General features: G+C 40.0%; 1 protein-coding gene across 1 annotated transcript in view; it reads left to right on the plus strand.

The window, feature by feature from the left end:
* Positions 1 to 22,878, plus strand: part of tspan2a (tetraspanin 2a) — a 67,113-nt gene that overhangs the window by 12,390 nt on the left and 31,845 nt on the right. The window contains exon 2 of the mRNA XM_034166006.1: positions 6,881 to 6,983. Within this exon, the coding sequence (XP_034021897.1) occupies positions 6,881 to 6,983 (103 nt within the window). The remainder of the gene's footprint in view (positions 1 to 6,880; positions 6,984 to 22,878) is intronic.

Below are 22,878 nucleotides of genomic sequence, written 5' to 3' on the forward strand. Positions count from 1 at the left end.
TTTTTTTTTGTACTAGTCAGACATCTGGCTTGAAGCTGTTTTTTGCTTTAATTAGTGTAGTGATGAGGCCCAGAGTCGGCCACAGAGCCCCATAAGTAGCATTTGTGATGTTTTTATAATCACTGTTTCTCAACAAAAGGGTAATGCATGAATATCCGTGGAAGTCGTACCTTCTCCACAGCAAAACCACATAAATCCATCAAAAACGCAAGCAAGCTTTGTGTGATGATGCCATTTCTGGGTGGGCTTTAAATTTTAAAATCCTGCTCTGTAATTTCGCAGATTATTTGATTGATGGGTCAGTGAGCCTATCAGCACCGATCTGTGGTGGAAACAGGTTTTGTTTCCTGTCTGTAAATTGTGTGTGAAGTGACAGTTACGGGTGCAACACACGGCCACATGGTCAGAATGTGAAAAAAGAGGAACTGATGACACCTGGATTTACATAGATCATCTTCTGGCTGCAGCCTCTTTGTCTTCCCTTTCATTTTCTTCATTACTTATGTGAAATTGTCTTTCACCTCTTGAATATAAGTTGAAAGGTTTCTTTAATGTTTTTTTTCTAAGCAATATGAAAAGGTTGTGAATTTTCATTTGTTTTTATGTGATTTTATTTCCAAAAATCCCATTTGGCACCAAATGGACACAATGTTGGTTCTGTGCCACAACAATGATAACAGTTGAAAAATCCATCTAAATTTAAAAAATCAAATAAATCTAAATAAATAAAAAATTAGAATTCATATATTCATAAACATTTACCTAAAACTTTTCAGTTGTTACAAAGTAAGCTAAACAAATCCGTGGTCATATGTTCAAGAGTAAAAGTCTTTATTTTCAGTGTTATTTCAAGTAGAAATTGCTCAGAAACACTTGTAGGTCGTAAAGGTTTGAGAAGAATCCAAAAACTGCTGATGTCTGGTTTCTCAGTCAGTTAAAGCATTTTAAAGACATTTTGAACAGGTTTATTATAATGGCATTTAAAACCAGTTTAATATCTCAAATTAAATCAAACTGTGGTCTGAAATGAGTCAAAATTTGGCATATCTCAGTTAATTCACCAAAACAATGACTTAATGAAAAAAAAGAAAAAAAACACTTGTTTTTTTTTTGTCCACATAAATGATTAGTTCTGTGCAAACTGGGGAAAAAAAACCTTGCATTTTTGTTATTGTTGTTTTTTGTTTGTTTGTGTTTTGTTTTTAAGAACAATTTTCAAAAAGAATATGTGCTGCAGAAACAATGACAAGCTTGGAAGTGTCACATAATTTATGACAAAGTGTTAAACATGAAAGAATTAACAAAAATATCAAATGTAATTCACGCTGCCTTTAAAGTGGATTTATCGACAAATTTAGTAATGTTTTGGATTAATATTTTAGAATGAGAAATTTGGTATTATACGAGCGAAGCATCACGAAGCTCGCTCATGGTACAGGGAGTCCTAAACAGGAAGTGCCAAATTTCAAGTCCACAGTAAAACAGGAAATGTTCAGATGTCAAACACTTCCTGGATTGACAGACGAGATCCCATGGAATCTCGCAGGAACTCAGTTGCAAGCTCACACTCAGACAGGAAGTGCCAAATTTTCAGTCACGGTGAAACAGGAAATGTCAAATGAACACTTCGTGGCATGGGTGAAGCTAGAGCAGAGGCCGGGGTTTCAGCGGATTCCCCTGAAATCTGATTGGACACATACAGATATGTCACAGCACGGCACATCTGGTTGAAATAGCTGCATTTTGAAATTAGTGAGTCACATTGACTGCTAGGTTCCTCCTGTCCAGTAGTTGGTGCTTTGTACCACAGAAAGTTCTAATCCACCTTAGTAGAAGAACAAAAATGTTTGCCTCAGATTTGAACTGAACGCACTGCTTGAACTATGGACTTCTAATCACACCAAACATATTGGTGAGTAAACGACTGTATTTTATGTTAGAAATGAGGTCCAGGTTGTTAAAAGCAGCATTTCTCCTTTAATTCGGGTTGTCTTATACACATGTTTAAGCTAACAGACAGCAGTTGGTTCATGCTCTGTTTGCTTATTAGTGCAGCTGATAACTGAAACAATCCTTCAAATGGTGATACAAGTATCAAATTCAGCACAAATACACATTAGACACTACACTTAAAAAAAACAAAACAAAAAAAAAAAGACTGGTCACTTGAATTTTCAATAGGTGGCCAGGTAGGGGTCAATTGAAGAATTACACAGGGGTCAAAATTTAAAAATGCTCCAGTCAAATTGAAAAATACGTCACATTACTTGTCTGATTATAAAGATTCCAAAAAGGTATAGCTTGGACTATATGACTGAATGTTATGGAGTTTGGGGGTAAAACGGCAAGAATGGTGACAGAGGTCAATTTCAGTTTATACAGGGGTGAAAAGGTAAAGAGTTGCTCTAATTTTGGTTAAAAGTGATGCAAATAATTGGTTGAGTTAATAGGATTAATAAATGGAATAGTTTTGACAGTGCTGAATGCTTGGTCTCCAAAGTAAAGGTTAAACAAGGTCAATGTCCATTGGATTCTATGACGTGACATATGTTACCCTGTAACATGAACTAAGCATGACACATGATACATACTGTTACTTTTTAAAGCCCGATTAACTCAACCAATAATTTGCATCATTTTTTAACCAGAATTGGAGCAACTTTACCCTTTGACCCCTGTACAAACTGAAACTGACCTTTGTCACCATTCTTGCTGCTTTTACCTCATAACTCCATAACATTCAGTCACAGATTGTTCAAACTATACCTTTTTGGAATCTTTATGATCAGGCAAATAATGTGGTGTAGTTTTCGATATGATTGGAGCATCTTTTAATTTTGACCCCTGTGTAATTCAGTTGACCCCTACCTGGCCGCCTATTGAAAATTCAAGTGGCCAATCAGTTTTTTCAAAAGAGTTCATGTCTACTTGTGCTGAATTTGATGCTTGTATCACCATTTGCAGGATTCCACTCTAAATATTCTCTTATCTGCTGCACTATATATGAGATGTAAGATGCTAGTCCTCAGTGTTTCTCAATTGCCCTCAAAAGTATTGGAACACTTGGTATTTCACACATTTTAATTTGTTTATTCCATTTCAAATACCTTTTTTTTTTTCTAACATTATCTTCCTTAACTCAAACTGAAAGCTACGGAACCCGGGAGAGGTCACTTAAAGTGATATTTTTTTCTGGCCATGATAATTTGTGTGCACTTTTTTCCTTTAATGAGCCCACAAATTAATAAAATGTGCTCACGGTTTTCTGGCCACGAAAATTCGTACGCACGTTTTAAAGGCAGTGATAATTCTTGCGCACATTTTCCTTTAATTGAGCCCTCGAATTGTAATAAAATGTGCGCATGTTTTCCTTTCGTTCAAAATGATATGACCTAAATTGTCATCCTCACAATGGGGAGACACTTCGCCCTCAGCATCCTTTTTAATGTGCTTAAATTCCAGATGACGCCATGCTGGGTAGCTCGAGTTCTCTGTATATCCTTGTACGCTCAAACCATGATATCCCCTGACCAGATCCATTTCTAATGAGGAAATGTATTACACTGTCTGGTGGTTTGTTGACTAATAGCCAGCATTTATGTGTCAAGACAATATTGAGTGCACGTTTTACAAATTGTGGCCACATTTAAGTAGATCGTGCCCTTGTTTTGCGCACAATATAAAATGAGCGCACAATATCATAAAACATGCGCACATTCTCTCCACATGCAAAACATTTTGCGATGACACTTCCAGGGCTCCGTAGAAAGCAGATCTCTACAACTTGATATAAATTAATTAAAAATAGTAGGGGAGGTGATGGTCTAGTGGTTAGTGTTGGGCTTGAGACCAGAGGATCCTCGGTTCAAATTCCAGCCTGACCAGAAAATCACTAAGGGCCCTTGGGCAAGGTCCTTAATCCTCTAGTTGCTCCCGGTGTGTAGTGGGCACCTTGTATGGCAGCAGCCTCACACTGGGGTGAATGTGAGGCATTGATATGTAAAGCGCTTTGAGCATCTGATGCAGATGGAAAAGTGCTATATAAATGCAGTCCATTTAAGATTTATTTATGTCAGAGCACAAACCAAGCATGAAGTCAAAGGAATTTTCTGTAGACCTCTGAGACAAGATTGTCTCGAGGCACAAATCTGGGGAAGGGTACAGAAACATTTCTGCTGCTTTGAAGGTCCCAGTGAGCACAATGGACTCCATCATCCGTAAATTGAAGAAGTTCAGATACACCAGGACTCTTCCTAGAGCTGGCCGCCCATCTAAACTTAGCAATTGGGGTTGAAGGGCCTTGGCCAAAGGGGGGGACCAAGAACTTGATGGTCACTCTGTCATAGCTCCAGCATTCCTCTGTTGAGAGAGGAGAACCTTCCAGATGGACAACTATCTCTGCATCAATCCACCAATCAGGCCAGTATGGTGACCAGATGGAAGCCACTCCTTAGTAAAAGGCACATGGCAACCCACCTGGAGTTTGAACTCTTTGGCGTGAATGCCAGGCATCATATTTGGAGGAAACCAGGCACCATCCCTACAGTGAAGCATGGTGGAGGCAGCATCATGCTGTGGGGATGTTTTTCAGCGGCAGGAACTGGGAGACTAGTCAGGATTGAGGGAAATATGAATGCAGCAATGTACAGAGACATCCTGGAGATCTGAAAATGGCGGTGCACCGACACTCCCCATCCAACCTGATGGAGCTTGAGAGGTGCTGCAAAGAAGAATGGACAAAACTGCCTAAAGATGGGTGCACCAAGCTTGTGGCATCATATTCGTAAAATTTTATTACAGAGATTAGAGCATGCCATAGGTATTAAAGGCACTGTGCTGCGGTGGTTTGAATCATATTTATCTAATAGATTACAATTTGTTCATGTAAATGGGGAATCTTCTTCACAGACTAAGGTTAATTATGGAGTTCCACAAGGTTCTGTGCTAGGACCAATTTTATTCACTTTATACATGCTTCCCTTAGGCAGTATTATTAGACGGCATTGCTTAAATTTTCATTGTTACGCAGATGATACCCAGCTTTATCTATCCATGAAGCCAGAGGACACACACCAATTAGCTAAACTGCAGGATTGTCTTACAGACATAAAGACATGGATGACCTCTAATTTCCTGCTTTTAAACTCAGATAAAACTGAAGTTATTGTACTTGGCCCCACAAATCTTAGAAACATGGTGTCTAACCAGATCCTTACTCTGGATGGCATTACCCTGACCTCTAGTAATACTGTGAGAAATCTTGGAGTCATTTTTGATCAGGATATGTCATTCAATGCGCATATTAAACAAATATGTAGGACTGCTTTTTTGCATTTGCGCAATATCTCTAAAATTAGAAAGGTCTAGTCTCAGAGTGATGCTAAAAAAAGAATTCATGCATTTATTTCCTCTAGGCTGGACTATTGTAATTCATTATTATCAGGTTGTCCTAAAAGTTCCCTGAAAAACCTTCAGTTAATTCAAAATGCTGCAGCTAGAGTGCTAACAGGGACTAGAAGGAGAGAGCATATCTCACCCATATTGGCCTCTCTTCATTGGCTTCCTGTTAATTCTAGAATAGAATTTAAAATTCTTCTTCTTACTTATAAGGTTTTGAATAATCAGGTCCCATCTTATCTTAGGGACCTCATAATACCATATCGCCCCAAATAGAGCGCTTTGCTCTCAGACTGCAGGCTTACTTGTAGTTCCTAGGGTTTGTAAGAGTAGAATGAGAGGCAGAGCCTTCAGCTTTCAGGCTCCTCTCCTGTGGAACCAGCTCCCAATTCAGATCAGGGAGACAGACACCCTCTCTACTTTTAAGATTAGGCTTAAAACTTTCCTTTTTGCTAAAGCTTATAGTTAGGGCTGGATCAGGTGACCCTGAACCATCCCTTAGTTATGCTGCTATAGACTTAGACTGCTGGGGGGTTCCCATGATGCACTGAGTGTTTCTTTCTCTTTTTGCTCTGTATGCACCACTCTGCATTTAATCATTAGTGATCGATCTCTGCTCCCCTCCACAGCATGTCTTTTTCCTGGTTCTCTCCCTCAGCCCCAACCAGTCCCAGCAGAAGACTGCCCCTCCCTGAGCCTGGTTCTGCTGGAGGTTTCTTCCTGTTAAAAGGGAGTTTTTCCTTCCCACTGTTGCCAAGTGCTTGCTCACAGGGGGTCGTGTTGACCATTGGGGTTTTTCCGTAATTATTGTATGGCCTTGCCTTACAATATAAGGCGCCTTGGGGCAACTGTTTGTTGTGATTTGGCGCGATATAAATAAAATTGATTTGATTTGATATTCAAGGCAACTTGAGGCCATAATTGCTGCCAAAGGTGCATCAACAAAGTATTGGACAAAGGGTGCGAATACTTATGTACAAATGGTTTCTTAGTTGTTTATTTAATAATAAAATTTCAGTCATTTCAAAAACTGTTGTCATTATGGGGGGTGTTGTGTAGAATAATGAGGGAATGAATTTACTCCATTTTGGAAAAAGGCTGTAACATAACAAAATGTGGAAAAAGTGAAGCACTGTGAATACTTTCTGGATGCACTGACTGTATATAGCCTGCAAACTTAAAATATTCTGTAAGGTCTTTTAAAAATATCACAATGAACAACAGAAAAGTGGTACATTTAAAGATTACAGTAAATTTATACAACCACATACAGAAATGGAAATCTCAGTGAAAAACGCAAAATACATCCACTTGTCAAAAGAAACCTTCAAACTAAAGTTCAGATTCATGCATGGTTTTGTAGATTAAAATACATTATTTGTGTCAAAAACAAAAAAGCGTGCTAAATTTGCAATCTTAATGCTTATGCTTCATCATCCTCTGCATTATGGTGTAAGTCTTGGTTTTGTTTGTTGCTCCTCAGCTGTCAGGTCTGTTGGTGCTCGCTGTGGGACTTTGGCTCAGGTTTGACCCGGACACAGTGGAACTGCTGACGAGCGATGAGGCTCCCGAAACCTTCTTCATAGGTACGTCTGCAGCCTCAGCTTGAAGCTTTTCTGATGGGAACAACACTGTTTTTATTGATTTTTCTCATCACAGTGGTTCATCCAGCCATCCATTTCCTAAACCCGCTTAGTCCGGTTAAGGGTCACGGGGGTGTGGCACCCTATCCCAGTGGTCACTCTGTGAGAGTTGGGGTTCACCTTGGACAGGTTGCAAGTTAATTGCAGGGCCAACACACGTAGAAAAACACATTCATTCACACCTACGGTCAGTTTAAAGTTCACCAAACCTGCAGGTCTTGGTAGTGAGAGGAAGCTGGAGCACCCGGAGCGAACCAACACCAAGACTAAGTGAGCATGCAGCCGCACAGGAAGGCCCGGGTCAGAAGCGAAACTGAAACCTCTCATTGTGAGGCAACATTAATCAGCCCAAAGCAACTCATTACGTCAGCATATTGATATATGAATACAAGTCATCAGACATTCTAAAAACATATATAAAAAGTCATGTCCACCCAACCTCCCCCCAAAAGAACAAACATCAGGTCTCACAATAAAACATGTTTGTCTACCTGTTGCTTTAAATGGAGCAAAGTAATTACCAAAACAGCATCTCCATCCAACAGACCCCATGGGTAAGAAAACCTGCTCTGTGGGTGTCAGATGTGGATTCCTTCCCCATACATCAAGGAAGTCTAAAAGAAGCCATTTCAGAACCAAATTTAGCTTGGAGCAAGAGAATTTCTAAATGTACACATCTAATTATGTAACTTTGATGATGTTTGACTTTATATCCCAACCATATTTAACCTTTAAAAGCCAAAGCAGCCTGTGGATGGGAGGAGCACCTTGGAAGTAGTACTCAGTGTGCTGTTTGTCATCATATTATTAATATATGAATCTGCCAAATGCACACATCATTTTAGGAACATTTGATCAAGACATAAATCCAACACAGGCACGAGATAACATGTAGCTTAGTATTTTATTTTTTATTTATTCATTTTTTTAGGAGCCTTAAATTTTTTAAAGCTTTAACTTTTGAAGCCCTTATTTCTAATTTGGTAGTACATAAGCAGAGGATTTGATTGATGGATCAGTGGGCCTTTCAGCTTTTGTTTAGCCATGGCAACATTTGCACAGAAGACAGGCAGCACAGTGGCTTAAGGCCCCCTGACACTTGCACGACTTTGATGCACGCACTGTGTTGTGCAGGAGAGTAAACCTGTCGTTAATGGGTGTAGACCATGGAGCTGTATATAAGAACTAGAGAGCGCACTCCCAATGCTGCACACTAAACGAAAACGTCCCTTCATGGATAGCAACATGACGCCTCCTAACTGGGCAAAATATTGATGAAGTACATGGATGTTGATGCATTTTCAATGGAGATTCATGATTGAACACACTCAGAAAAATGCTCGCAAAATACGTGTTAAAAATGCCATTTTGACCTGGATATTGAGCCAGTAAAATTAAATTACTTTATGTCAGGAAAGTATTAAATTTACTCGGACACACACACACATTCCCAAATATTAGTGTTGAAAGTTACACGGATCTGCGATGTTCAAGCTGCTGAGCTGAGGCATCCTGCTGCAGCTGCTGTTCAGCGCAGTACTGCTCCTAAAACCATTACAATACATTTATATATATTATATTTTTACACAATTATCCTTTATTGACCGAGTTTCATTCATGAAGTCAGTGGTGTGGGTGCAGATCTCTATGTGTGGGTGTGACTGTGAGCGGCACAGCGCGGGTCATTATAATCTCATTATTTTAAGGTGCAAATTTAAAAAAAAAAATCCTGTCTTGTCAAATAATTTTAATCACTAACGACAAGTATTTTAACTAGACATTGGTCTAGCAGTGGAAAATATCAACTAGACATAAGTGAAGAGTTAATGATCCGAGTCATCGGGCGACACAGGTACGGCAGGAAACATACAGCTGTTTATCATCCAAATATCACGGACAAAGTGACAAGAAGAACCAAAACCACTTACTTTTGGAAGAAAATATTTTCTCCTTGTTCCTCCGTTTGTGGCTTTGCCAACATGCGCTGCTTTCCGGCATATTCCACCTGTTTCTTGAACTTCTATGCACGCAAATCACTAACTTGCCCGGAATTAAAATGGCGATCACGCCTCCTTGTCGGCACATGGCTCAGCGATACTGCGCTCTCTAGTTCTTATATACAGCTCCATGGTGTAGACTGAACATGAGAGGGGCGCCGGCGCATGCAATTGTGCAAAGAGAATTTTGAAATGTTCAGAAAATCTTTCACGTATAAATGTTGTGCAACAAATGTAAAGTGGTAGTGAACGATGCACGATCTGCTCACCAACACTATGTGCAGCTCGTCAAGTCGAGTAAAGAAGACGTGAACTGTGTGAGTGGTTGTCAGCTAGGGATGGGTATTGATAAGAGTTTATCAATATCAGTGCCATTATCGATCCGATTCCTTATCGATTCCCTTATCGATACCTCTTGTGAATTTTTTTTGTGTACTAAAAGTAGGCTTTACAAGTTTTCTATGTTAACAACATTTTATTGAGTCTTAAAGTAAACAAATATGAAATTGGTCACTGGATCCTTGATCTCTGGACATAAATAAAAATAAACAAAATCTGTAGTTTTTGTCAAAAGCATTCCTTTCAGACATTTTGGCATGAATATCTCTCCATACCTCTGAGCTGAGGTCAGCCAGCTGCTGCACGTCAGCGCAGTACGTCTCATTTTGGGAGGGAAAAAAAGCAAAACGTTTTGATCGATTGCAGTTTGTTTGCCTTACAACATTTGGAAAGAGGTGTCATTTGATTTAAACGGCGTTTCGCTTTGAAGTTATTAATTCCGACTGGACTATCGTTCTAACTTGACTCGGCAGAGAGCCGCGCAGCATTTGGGGCTGTGTGAACATAACGGAGGACGATTGTCATTTCGTTCTCGCAACAAGACAGGAGTCCCAGTTAGTGACTTTAATCCGCACAAAAGTGACTCACGATTGACATATTCAGGGATGAAAGTGGTGAAAAACAAAAAAAACTGAAACCCAAAATTACCCCCAACACCACCCACACGAAAATGTTTGAATTCTAGAAGCTCTGAAATGCAATCTGGGACTATTCCAGACAATAAACTGCAGTGAGTGCAGCATCCATTTAGTGAGAAAAAACAAAACAAAACAACTTTCCTTATTCAGATTCATTCCAGTAGTATTCTGCTCTTACTAGGATGCAGCAGTTTTCTAGCTTGGCAGATAGTTCTGGAGGAAATCACTGAAGGAATTAACACATTGAAAATATGTTTTGACCGAAACAAATTAAACTTAAATAAAACAGGGATGAAGTGGAGGTGTAAGAGTCACTAGGTGTTCACAGGAAACATTTATTTTTATATTATTTATTTATGTTCATTGTTAGTTGGTTTTATATTTTCTGTTGAGGTGAGCTTCATAGATAATTGGCAAAGCTTCTGGGGAAAACCTGGTCTTGTTAGGAGAGACGGCATCCATCCCACTTTGGTTGGAGCAGCTCTCATTTCTAGAAATCTGGCCAATTTTCTTAAATCCTCCAAACCGTGACTATCCAGGGTTGGGACCAGGAAGCAGAGTTGTAGTCTTACACACCTCTCTGCAGCTTCTCTCCCCCTGCCATCCCCTCATTACCCCATCCCCGTAGAGACGGTGCCTGCTCCCAGACCACCAATAACCAGCAAAAATATATTTAAGCATAAAAATTTAAAAAGAAAAATAATATAGCACCTTCAACTGCACCACAGACTAAAACAGTTAAATGTGGTCTATTAAACATTAGGTCTCTCTCTTCTAAGTCCCTGTTAGTAAATGATATAATAATTGATCAACATATTGATTTATTCTGCCTTACAGAAACCTGGTTACAGCAGGATGAATATGTTAGTTTAAATGAGTCAACACCCCCGAGTCACACTAACTGCCAGAACACTCGTAGCACGGGCCGAGGCGGAGGATTAGCAGCAATCTTCCATTCCAGCTTATTAATTAATCCAAAACCCAGACAGAGCTTTAATTCATTTGAAAGCTTGACTCTTAGTCTTGTCCATCCAAATTGGAAGTCCCAAAAACCAGTTTTATTTGTTGTTATCTATCGTCCACCTGGTCGTTACTGTGAGTTTCTCTGTGAATTTTCAGACCTTTTGTCTGACTTAGTGCTTAGCTCAGATAAGATAATTATAGTGGGCGATTTTAACATCCACACAGATGCTGAGAATGACAGTCTCAACACTGCATTTAATCTATTGTTAGACTCGATTGGCTTTGCGCAAAATGTAAATGAGTCCACCCACCACTTTAATCATACCTTAGATCTTGTTCTGACTTATGGTATGGAAATTGAAGACTTAACAGTATTCCCTGAAAACCCCCTTCTGTCTGATCATTTCTTAATAACATTTATATTTACTCTGATGGACTACCCAGCAGTGGGGAATAAGTTTCATTACAGTAGAAGTCTTTCAGAAAGCGCTGTAACTAGGTTTAAGGATATGATTCCTTCTTTATGTTCTCCAATGCCATATACCAACACAGGGCAGAGTAGCTACCTAAACTCTGTGAGTGAGATAGATTATCTCGTCAATAGTTTTATATCCTCATTGAGGATAACTTTGGATGCTGTAGCTCCTCTGAAAAAGAGAGCCTTAAATCAGAAGTGCCTGACTCCGTGGTATAACTCACAAACTCACAGCTTAAAGCAGATAACCCGTAAGTTGGAGAGGAAATGGCGTCTCACTAATTTAGAAGATCTTCACTTAGCCGGGAAAAAGAGTCTGTTGCTCTATAAAAAAGCCCTCCGTAAAGCTAGGACATCTTACTACTCATCACTAATTGAAGAAAATAAGAACAACCCCAGGTTTCTTTTCAGCACTGTAGCCAGGCTGACAAAGAGTCAGAGCTCTATTGAGCCGAGTATTCCTTTAACTTTAACTAGTAATGACTTCATGACTTTCTTTGCTAATAAAATTTTAACTATTAGAGAAAAAATTACTCATAACCATCCCAAAGACATATCGTTCTCTTTGGCTGCTTTCAGTGATGCCGGTATTTGGTTAGACTCTTTCTCTCCGATTGTTCTGTCTGAGTTATTTTAATTAGTTACTTCCTCCAAACCATCAACATGTCTATTAGACCCCATTCCTACCAGGCTGCTCAAGGAAGCCCTACCATTAATTAATGCTTCGATCTTAAATATGATCAATCTATCTTTATTAGTTGGCTATGTACCACAGGCTTTTAAGGTGGCAGTAATTAAAAATTACTTTTTTTTATTACTTAAAAAGCCATTACTTGACCCAGCTATCTTAGCTAATTATAGGCCAATCTCCAACCTTCCTTTCCTCTCAAAAATTCTTGAAAGGGTAGTTGTAAAACAGCTAACTGATCATCTGCAGAGGAATGGTCTATTTGAAGAGTTTCAGTCAGGTTTTAGAATTCATCATAGTACAGAAACAGCATTAGTGAAGGTTACAAATGATCTTCTTATGGCCTCAGACAGTGGACTCATCTCTATGCTTGTTCTGTTAGACCTCAGTGCTGCTTTTGATACTGTTGACCATAAAATTTTATTACAGAGATTAGAGCATGCCATAGGTATTAAAAGCACTGCGCTGCGGTGGTTTGAATCATATTTATCTAATAGATTACAATTTGTTCATGTAAATGGGGAATCTTCTTCACAGACTAAGGTTAATTATGGAGTTCCACAAAGTTCTGTGCTAGGACCAATTTTATTCACTTTATACATGCTTCCCTTAGGCAGTATTATTAGACAGCATTGCTTAAATTTTCATTGTTACGCAGATGATACCCAGCTTTATCTATCCATGAAGCCAGAGGACACACACCAATTAGCTAAACTGCAGGATTGTCTTACAGACATAAAGACATGGATGACCTCTAATTTCCTGCTTTTAAACTCAGATAAAACTGAAGTTATTGTACTTGGCCCCACAAATCTTAGAAATATGGTGTCTAACCAGATCCTTACTCTGGATGGCATTACCCTGACCTCAAGTAATACTGTGAGAACAAATCTTGGAGTTATTTTTGATCAGGATATGTCATTCAATGCGCATATTAAACAAATATGTAGGACTGCTTTTTTGCATTTGCGCAATATCTCTAAAATTAGAAAGGTCTTGTCTCAGAGTGATGCTGAAAAACTAATTCATGCATTTATTTCTTCTAGGCTGGACTATTGTAATTCATTATTATCAGGTTGTCCTAAAAGTTCCCTGAAAAGCCTTCAGTTAATTCAAAATGCTGCAGCTAGAGTACTGACACTGACTAGAAGGGGAGAGCATATCTCACCCATATTGGCCTCTCTTCATTGGCTTCCTGTTAATTCTTCTTCTTACTTATAAGGTTTGAATAATCAGGTCCCATCTTATCTTAGGGACCTCATAGTACCATATCACCCCAATAGAGCGCTTCGCTCTCAGACTGCAGGCTTACTTGTAGTTCCTAGGGTTTTTAAGAGTAGAATGGGAGGCAGAGCCTTCAGCTTTCAGGCTCCTCTCCTGTGAAACTAGCTCCCAATTCGGATCAGGGAGACAGACACCCTCTCTACTTTTAAGATTAGGCTTAAAACTTTCCTTTTTGCTAAAGCTTATAGTTAGGGCTGGATCAGGTGACCCTGAACCATCCCTTAGTTATGCTGCTATAGACTTAGACTGCTGGGGGGTTCCCATGATGCACCTAGTGTTTCTTTTATTCACCTCTTTTTGCTCTGTATGCACCACTCTGCATTTAATCATTAGTGATTGATCTCTGCTCCCCTCCACAGCATGTCTTTTTCCTGGTTCTCTCCCTCAGCCCCAACCAGTCCCAGCAGAAGACTGCCCCTCCCTGAGCCTGGTTCTGCTGGAGCTTTCTTCCTGTTAAAAGGGAGTTTTTCCTTCCCACTGTCGCCAAGTGCTTGCTTATAGGGGGTTGTTTTGACCGTTGGGGTTTTTCTGTAATTATTGTATGGCTTTGCCTTACAATGTAGAGCGCCTTGGGGCAACTGTTTGTTGTGATTTGGCGCTATATAAATAAAATTGATTTGATTTGTTGTGTTTTTAATCAGGTCCTTTTTGTCTTTTTCTCTAAAATTGTATTGTAGCATTATTAGGTATTATTTCTATTATTGTTGTTGTTGCTATTGTTATTATTATTATTATTTTATTATTAATATAGAAACAAAAATTAATTTAAAAAATGTTACAATTGTAATACATTTGATTCTTTTACAACAAACGCTGATCCATTATTATACAGAAACAAATGCACACAAACGTACTGAGATGCGAACAGCTTAATGCTAACTTTAACATTGAAAACGCCATAGACATTCTAACACATTAGAATCGGTTCCGCTTTTGAGTTATAAAATACATCTATCAACTGTTTCAGAAGACATTAACAGGTCGGTTTAACATAAAGGTAAATATTACTCACAGACATATGCTCTTTGGGGTTTTGGCAGGGAAAAATTAAGATAAAGCAAAATAAAACAAAGAACCAACGAGACAGCAGATCGGATCAATTCAAGCTTCAAAGAAGAGTTGCGCTGCAGAAACGCTTGATTACAGAACCCCTGCAGGGTCTGTCATCAACGTAGAGACACGATTATTTTCCCAACAAACACCCCCAAATCAATGGTGGCTCTGAAGGACTGATAAGGGAATTGTTAAGCAAAAAGGCTATTGATGTCAGATCAAATCATTTCTTAACGATGCCCGAAAAGAACCGGTTCTCGATACCCAACCGTAGTGTCAGTGCACTACATCAGAGCGCAGCTCATCTGAACGATTATGACAAGATTTTAAATCTATCACAAATATACTTTTACAGCTGCACACAAGAAGGAAAGAACATGCAACTGTTGTACCAAGCCATGACAATGTAAACAGGACAAATAATTACCTTTTTAGACGGCGCCAAATACTTTCTCATTTTTTGTTCAGCCTGCACGCAAGAAAAGCAGCAGCTGGAGCACTCCTCTGTGATTCTGGAAGCGATTAGAGGCATTTCCAACAGCTAACTTGGACAGAAAATGACAATGTGCGTACAAGTGTACGGATCAAAGTCATGCAAGTGTCATAGCACCTTTAGTGGTTAGCACTGTTGTCTTACAGCAAGAAGGTCATAGGATCGATTTCCAGCTGTGGCCTTTCTGTGTGGAATTTGCATGTTCTCCCTGTGACTTTCTGGGTTCACTCCAGGTGCTCCGGCTTCCTCTCACATGCAAAGACATGCAGGTGGACTGGAAACTTTAAATTATTCTTAGGTGTGTGAATGTGTTCACACACTGTGACCCTTAATTGGAGTAAGTGGTTGAAGATGATTGAGTGACTGAATTGCAGAAGGCTCCACCCCAGTGTGTAGAAAACTATGATGGCATATTAGAACCATTGCAGGAAAACCATCAAGCTGTGGGGAGGATAATATTCTGAGAAAAAACGCTTTGTGAGTTTAAAAGTGGACATTTTCTGAAGTCATAAATTTGTGAGAAATAAACCAACAAAGTAATACCCCCCCCCCCACTCACACACACAGCCTTTTTTTTATCGTTTTAATCATTTTTGTTTTATTCATTCATTCATTCATGTACCTTACCTGTAACAGCCTTAATACTCCTTCATAGAAAACATTGTGAACTTCCACAATCAAAAATCTGTTTTGGCACAAGTGACAGATGCAATTTTTTTCACTTTATTCAGTAATTCCAAATACTTATGCAGCGACAGTTTTCCTATTTAGCATTTTAAATGAATTGTGAATATCCTGCAACAAAAACCTCTGTTTGCCAAAAACCAAGTCATTTTCTACGACTTTAACATCTGAAATCAGCTCTGGCCAGCCAATTGCCTTAATAGTTTTGGTCTCTTAAAAACACTGGTGGTTAAAAAAAAAAAAAGGTCTTTTCATCCACACACCGTTACCTTTATTTAGATAATTACCCACAAATTAAAGCTGACGGTCCGCAGTTTAAAGTCTTACTTGTCTGGTTTGAAATTGAGCACAGAAAGCTAAAATAGGAACACTGTCACCTGTGTCCAAATATTTATGGACTCAGGGGTGGATTGATTTTCCCCCTTCGTTGGACTAATGACACTTTCTGACAGGTTTGCAGGTGGACCATGATTCATGAAGAGATTCTTGGCAAATCTCCAAATAAACCAGACAATTAAAACATAGAGCAGACGAGACAAACAGCGTTCTGTTCATAGCGTTTCAGTGCTGCATACAATAGATCCTCTCTCTGGCGCGCACTTTCTCTCACTCCTTCATTCTCTCACTCTCTCACTCTGTCGCTTTCTGCAGGCACATACGGTTAGAATGGAGCCTATTCTTGTTGCTGTCTTTCAGGCCGTGACCTAAAACGGTGACTTCACTTCATCAGCTGTCTGCAGCGCTTTTGTTGTGCTGACTGCTGCTGCTGCCTCTCGGTGTATCGCAACACGGTGGGCAGGGCAGGTGATGGGCGTCGTCCCAGAGGGCCTCATTAGAACGCCGAATAAAATGTGCCAACCTGAGGGAAGGAGATGAAACACTTTAGTCTCAATGAGCTGAACGTTGCTGATTAGATTTTGTGTGTGTGTGTGTGTGTGTGTGTGTGTGTGTGTGTGTGTGTGTGTGTGTGTGTGTGTGAGAGAGAGTGTGTGAGAGACCCTTTCACACACGCAGCAGGAGGTGGTCCATGTCAGGCGGGTACTCACCTGATGGCAGTACTCATTCAAACAGTAAAACTCAAACAGGTGAGGGGGCGGAGCCTGGGTCAAGCATGCACGAGGCACGATGTAATGCAAAAAGAAAAAAAAAGCTATATGCGTGATGATTTCAGACTCAGCCCGTGCTGACAGAAGGTCTCATTGTCTCTGGTGTAACTTGCTCATCTTGTTCGTTCTCTGATGTTTGCGTTCATGCAGTTTTGCACCAGTTCCATGATAGCAACATCATCAATACACACGTTCACGTTGTGTGCTCAATAAAGTCTGTTTAATGTGTGGTCCAGCTGCGTTCTCACAGGCAGTAATGCTGAGATATGTTCTGAGTGCTCTCTGTTGTGTGAAAGAGGCGACTGAGGTCAGATCTGGCAAAAAAAAAAAAGCTGATTCAGGTCACTTCAGCCCGTAATGTGAACATAATCATGATGATTTTGAACTCAGTGACCCGGCCTTGGCAGAGGGAAGCTGTTCTCACAATTCTCCATCCAGTCCTGTTGAAGTGGATGATTACTGTATGCAGGCAGCTAAGGTGATGCAAACTGACATTTGACCCCTGTGACCTTGATCTTCGTTCAAATGATTTACCTCTGGATGACCTTGCCAAAGCAAATTAGGTTGAAAGTCAGATTCCTTGACGCTGACCGTGGGTCAGTCTTCATCAATATAGTGGAACTAGCATGTTGCCCGCGGGGATCCGCGGTCTCTAGATTGAGTAGTGTTTATAAAATAGGTAGCTGACATTTTTCAAGGGTGGTAATAAATAATGCAAAGTTTCTATAATGAGTTGGAATGGTGTGTGAGTCCAAAATGTTTTTAGAACTTCGACCTCAACAGTTTTTAGAAGAAGAACTCAACCCTTTTATTTCCTGTTAATTACATAATTTTTTAATGTGCATTTTGTTAGTCTGCTCTGTGTCAGCCTGATCCCGTCATATCTCAGAAGCTAAGCAGAGCAGGATCTCGTTAGTACTTGGATGGGAGACCTCTTTGGAACACCAGCGGCTGTGTGTGTTTCTCCAGGTGAAACTGGAGTTGTGTCAGGAAGGGCATCCAGCGTAAAACTTGTGCCAAATACCAATGCGGATCTGGCTATATCCACTGTGGCGACCCCGAACAAAACCGGGCGCAGCCGAATGAACAACAACAACATAATTTTTTAATGTAAATTTACTGTCTTAATGTATTTATAAATTGTTTAGGTTCTTGTTATCATGCACACACTATTATTATTATTATTATCATTATTACTATTATCACACTATTATTATTATCATTACTATTATTATTAGTTTTTTTATTATTAGTTCTATTTTGTCAATTGATTTTAAACAAATCACAATAGAAATAAGTGTTTTCACTATTGTTATGTCATCCATGTATTTTAAGTATTTACAATTATGTACTTACATTGAACTTGCTAAATAAAATCATGCAGGCACTCATATAAATGATTTACTGCCCCCTCCTGTAATGGCATGTGAATCCAGAATGTAAATATCAACATCCGATGTTCAGTGTTGTTAGCTAATATCCATAGTTTCTCCAAAGTATTTGCCTGATCAACTTCTGTTTTCGCAATGTTCATCCTTGACCCAAAACACATAAGCATACCAAACAGCAAATGTCAGCTCTCTCTAGTTTGTCTGTGACCGAAGTTATACACATGCACACATACGTCTTTCTGCATTCTGCCACAAACAGGTGCTTTTATTTTTACACACACATAAACAGGACACAGTGGCAGAAGACATCAAATGCAGAAGAGTTTTCACTCATGGTAATGGACACATGACACTTAACTAAACTGACTAAACCAATTGAACTACAAAAACACAATAACTCAATAACACTAACAACACTGTTAAACTAACATGAACCACAATAGCAACATTTAAAACCCCAAACCCTGAACTCCCATGGTGCATTGAAGCACAACTTCTGCTTGGGACTCCATCGAGGGCGGCTGCATCTCCTCCTCTCCTCTCCATCTGTGTTTTTCTCTATCTCTGCCCCAACTTTCAAAAGTCCCAACTTCACCAGACTGTGTATTCTTCATACCATATTTGGAATAACCATGGAATTGATCAGCTGGTTTCTCAACGCTATTGACACCATTTTTTTTCAACAAGGAATCAGGGCTGGGGGACCCTGCATGCCCAGATGGAACCTATCCTGCGAGCTATGTTCTCAATGCCTAGGAGAAGTGGCACATTGCATGCTTGGCACCACTCTCTGTGGAAGAGGTTGAGGATTTATTCTTATTTCCTTTATGGTAGGAGGTCTTTTGCTGCTTGGATTATGTGCTGCCCTGACCTACCGGAAAATTTGCAAGACAGCTGCTACCAAAACCACAACCCCACCTCTGTCCGCCATGATTAATGAGGTGGGCAAGGCTGTACATTCTCAGACTGCATTAACTTTTGAACTTAAACGCAAGTTGGAAGCCATCTCAGAGCAATTGTCTGCCCTGCAAAGGAATTGATGTTGGAGACCTGTGAGTATTCACAATTAGATCTGGATGGTTAAAGAGAGGCCGTATTGGAATTCTGTGTCTCTCTGCTTAATCCAAACATGGCAGCCTTATCAGCTACCAAAGGTCAAAATGCCCTGCTGTTTTCCTCCAGAAGGATTTCAATGGCCTTGGTGAAGCATTTGGCTCCCTCTTCATCTGCCCTCTTCTACAGCCACTCCAGACTCTATGCACACACAGACAGAGACTGATATGAACTCATCTGCACACATGACGTATGTTCCTAACTCCTATCCCTCCTTTGTGTTTCTGTTCTGTGTTTCTGGATAAATGAGCCTGTTGTGGTAATGTTAACCACATTGGCAGGGTGTTACAGGGGATCTCCATAGTTTGCCATGTCATTTTGGTGGCCATCTTGAAAAAAAAGCTGCCATCTTGGAATTTTGAGTGGCTGATTGATCAGATTGCAAAGTTTTGCCATAAAAATCAATTTTGCCTAATTTTGCATTTTTATCAAGATTTGCATGATTTGTTTCTCTGTTATCGCTAGATTAATAAACCACATTTGATAGAAATCAGCCAAATGACCATATGCAGTTTGTGGAAAGTGTCTTAAAATTCTTGGGAGGAGAAGGGGAACAAACAGACAGACAACTATTTCAAAATAAGAGTATGATTAAGTGTTGAACTGCTTTAAACTTGAAAGAATAAATAAATAAATAAATGCTCCATCCTTCCAGATTAGACAGATAAATGGACTGCATTTATATAGCGCTTTTCCATCTGTATCAGATGCTCAAAGCGCTTTAACCACTGGACCATCACCTCCCCAGATGATTTAATGTTACTTAAGGTATAAAGACGGTGATCTCTGTGATTTATTTCGGGCAGTCAGTTGTTAAGCTTTTGACACAAACACAACACCTACACTTTGGGGGGATCAAAGGAACCTCTGTCATACTCAGTGGGTTGTGTACATTCCGGATGCTTGTATTAATGACACACGGACACGGAAAGTGTCTGCTGGATGTCACGACTTCAAGAGGGAGCGCTGCAGGCCAACCGTTAAAGCCGGCGGTTAACTGATGGAAATAGAAGTGGCTGTGACGGTTTCCGTGGTCAGCAATGCCAGAGCAGGAGCTGTCTGGACTCATTATTTTTCCATCGCTAACCAGGTGCTCCGCTCAGCATCAGCCTTTAGTTAGCACACAGCCGCGTCTTTACTCTTTTTTTAGTGAACTGCAGGAAAACAACAGCTTGCAGTCGTCCCGATGTGGATTAATTAAACTGCTGCATGTGTCGCTCAGGGTCCCCTGAGCGGGGCCCTCGGGGAGCCCCCACCCCCCGCACATACCAATAAGTCTTCAGTCATGACGGCTGGGAGTCAGAGAGCAGACAAAGGGGGTGACGACATCCCCAGCTCGGAGGGAGTTAGACGGCGGCGTCTCGTTTTTAGATATCGACACCAACATTTGATTTGACTTTTGCTGTTGTTTTGATCCTTTAATGCGCACGGCACCCTGAGCGCATTTTGATGTGGCGCAGAGCTGTTTCTACACTCCTAGGTCATGATGACACGTAGCTGGGTTGGATTCCACGTCTGGAACAGCACGAGCCAATGTCTGGCTCAGAATGCTGACAGTTTGTCCTCAGATTGTCCCAACAAGCACAGAGTCACCTCAGAATCAATATTTGACGGGGATTTATCTGTCTGGGAATGTAAGAATTTATGCAGCTGCCTCCGAACTATACATGTGAAAGGTCTTGGAACATGTGACTGACATGTGTTTCTTGTGAACCGTGTGTGTGTGTGTGTGTGTGTGTGTGTGTGTGTGTGTGTGTAAGAGAGAGGGACAGACACTTTTGACAAACTTTTCACCACAGACTTAACAGTTGCATTCAGGTTCATAAGTATTTGGGCAGTGACAGTATTGTAATTTGTACCTGCACACCATCAGAATAGAGTTGAAATGAAACAAAGATGTTGTGCTTGTAGATGTGGACTTTTAAATTGAATTCAGTGGGTTTATCAGAAATATCACCAAACCCATTTAGGAATTACTGTCCCTGACCCCGTTTCTGTTTCTGACCCTGTGAGTAATTGCACAAACTAAATATTTTGTTTTATGTGGAATCTTTACAGCTTGTTGTACTTGAGGCAATTCAGGGCATGGATACGTGAACATGTCTAAGTCCATGAACCTGACTTGGACTTTATTTAGATCAGTCTTTAAGAAATACAGACAGCATACTAATGCTCATGAGGGAAGCTACCAAGACACCTATGACATCTCTGAAGAAGTTATAGGCTTTTGTGAGTGGAGATAGTATGCTGAGGGCAACATTTGCTTCATGGTGGAATGGAATAAAGAATGATTTTAGTACAGGAAAACACATCAAGTCGCAGTTTGAGTCTATCATGTGCCTTCTGGAAAACTGTAGCTGGAATTCCACCTCTTCTTTTTAAGAAAGCCCATCTCTTTGCCACAGACTGATAATACTTGCACTATGCACCAAGTTCTACCATTCCAGCCACAGAAGCCTCTAACTCCTTCGCAGTTGCCATGGCTGTCTTGGTGGTTTCCCTCACTTGAGAACTGCCTATGTCAGACAGATGTACTATACAGTTTGTATTGCTTAATGGTTGTATTAAATGAAGTCTGAGACACATTCAGTGACTCTGAGAAAAGCTGCAATCTAAGCACATCTTGATGGTTTCCTTTCAGCTCCATTGTGGTGGTGCACAGAGGCAAAGATGCAAGAAATGTTATTGTCCAAATACCTATGGACCTGACTGTGTGTACTTTGACAAAAGATCATAGAAGAGTTTAGATACGGAGGCCCTGTTTCACGGTCGAAGATGTAAAGGTCAACGAGAATGTCCATCAGAAAACTTTATAGATGCAGTTAAGCCCTTAAGTATTTGGACACACCCCAAACCACCTGCACCAGATGATACATGTCTGCAATACTAGTTCTGGATGGCTACTCTACGGACTTTAGCCTTGGATTTGTGTATGTATGTGTACATGTTTTAGAAGGATCGGCCAGTGTAATGACCACAAAGAGCTGTGTGTGGGAGAAAAATAAGCCACTATGAAGCCAACAAAGGAAGGAGGTCAATCAAAAGATGACACAATACAACAATGTGGAAAGACAAAGAAATCAACTGCTGGTGTAACCTGACCAGAAAAATCAAATTTATTCATTCAGTGAACGTGAATAACCTCAAGTTTACTTCCTTATCGTACTTGTAGTATACTTGTAATTGTACTAGTTCAACACTTCTTGGGACTAAACTGGCCCACTTTTAGTTTATGAAAGATACTTGGAAGTACGCTTTGAGTGTAAGAGTAGTACAGTTTGAAGGCACAACTAATTTTATTTTAATTGCAATTGATCTTCTCGACAGTAGTTTAACTTAACAACTTAACTAGTAATGACTTCATGACTTCTTTGCAAATAAAATTTTAACTATTAGAGAAAAAAATTATTCATAACCATCCAAAGACATATCTTTATCTTTGGCGCTTTCAGTAATGCTGTATTGGAATCTATTTATCTATAGATACAGTTTGTTCATGTAAATGGGGAATCTTCTTCACGGACTAAGGTTAATTATATAATTTTTGGTCAGCTAGCATTTAGCTTCGGTCCGGATAAAGTGAGGAACCTTGGAGTAATTTTTGATCCTGCATT

This window comes from Thalassophryne amazonica, chromosome 3 (assembly GCF_902500255.1).
Source record: "Thalassophryne amazonica chromosome 3, fThaAma1.1, whole genome shotgun sequence".
NCBI lineage: Eukaryota > Metazoa > Chordata > Actinopteri > Batrachoidiformes > Batrachoididae > Thalassophryne > Thalassophryne amazonica.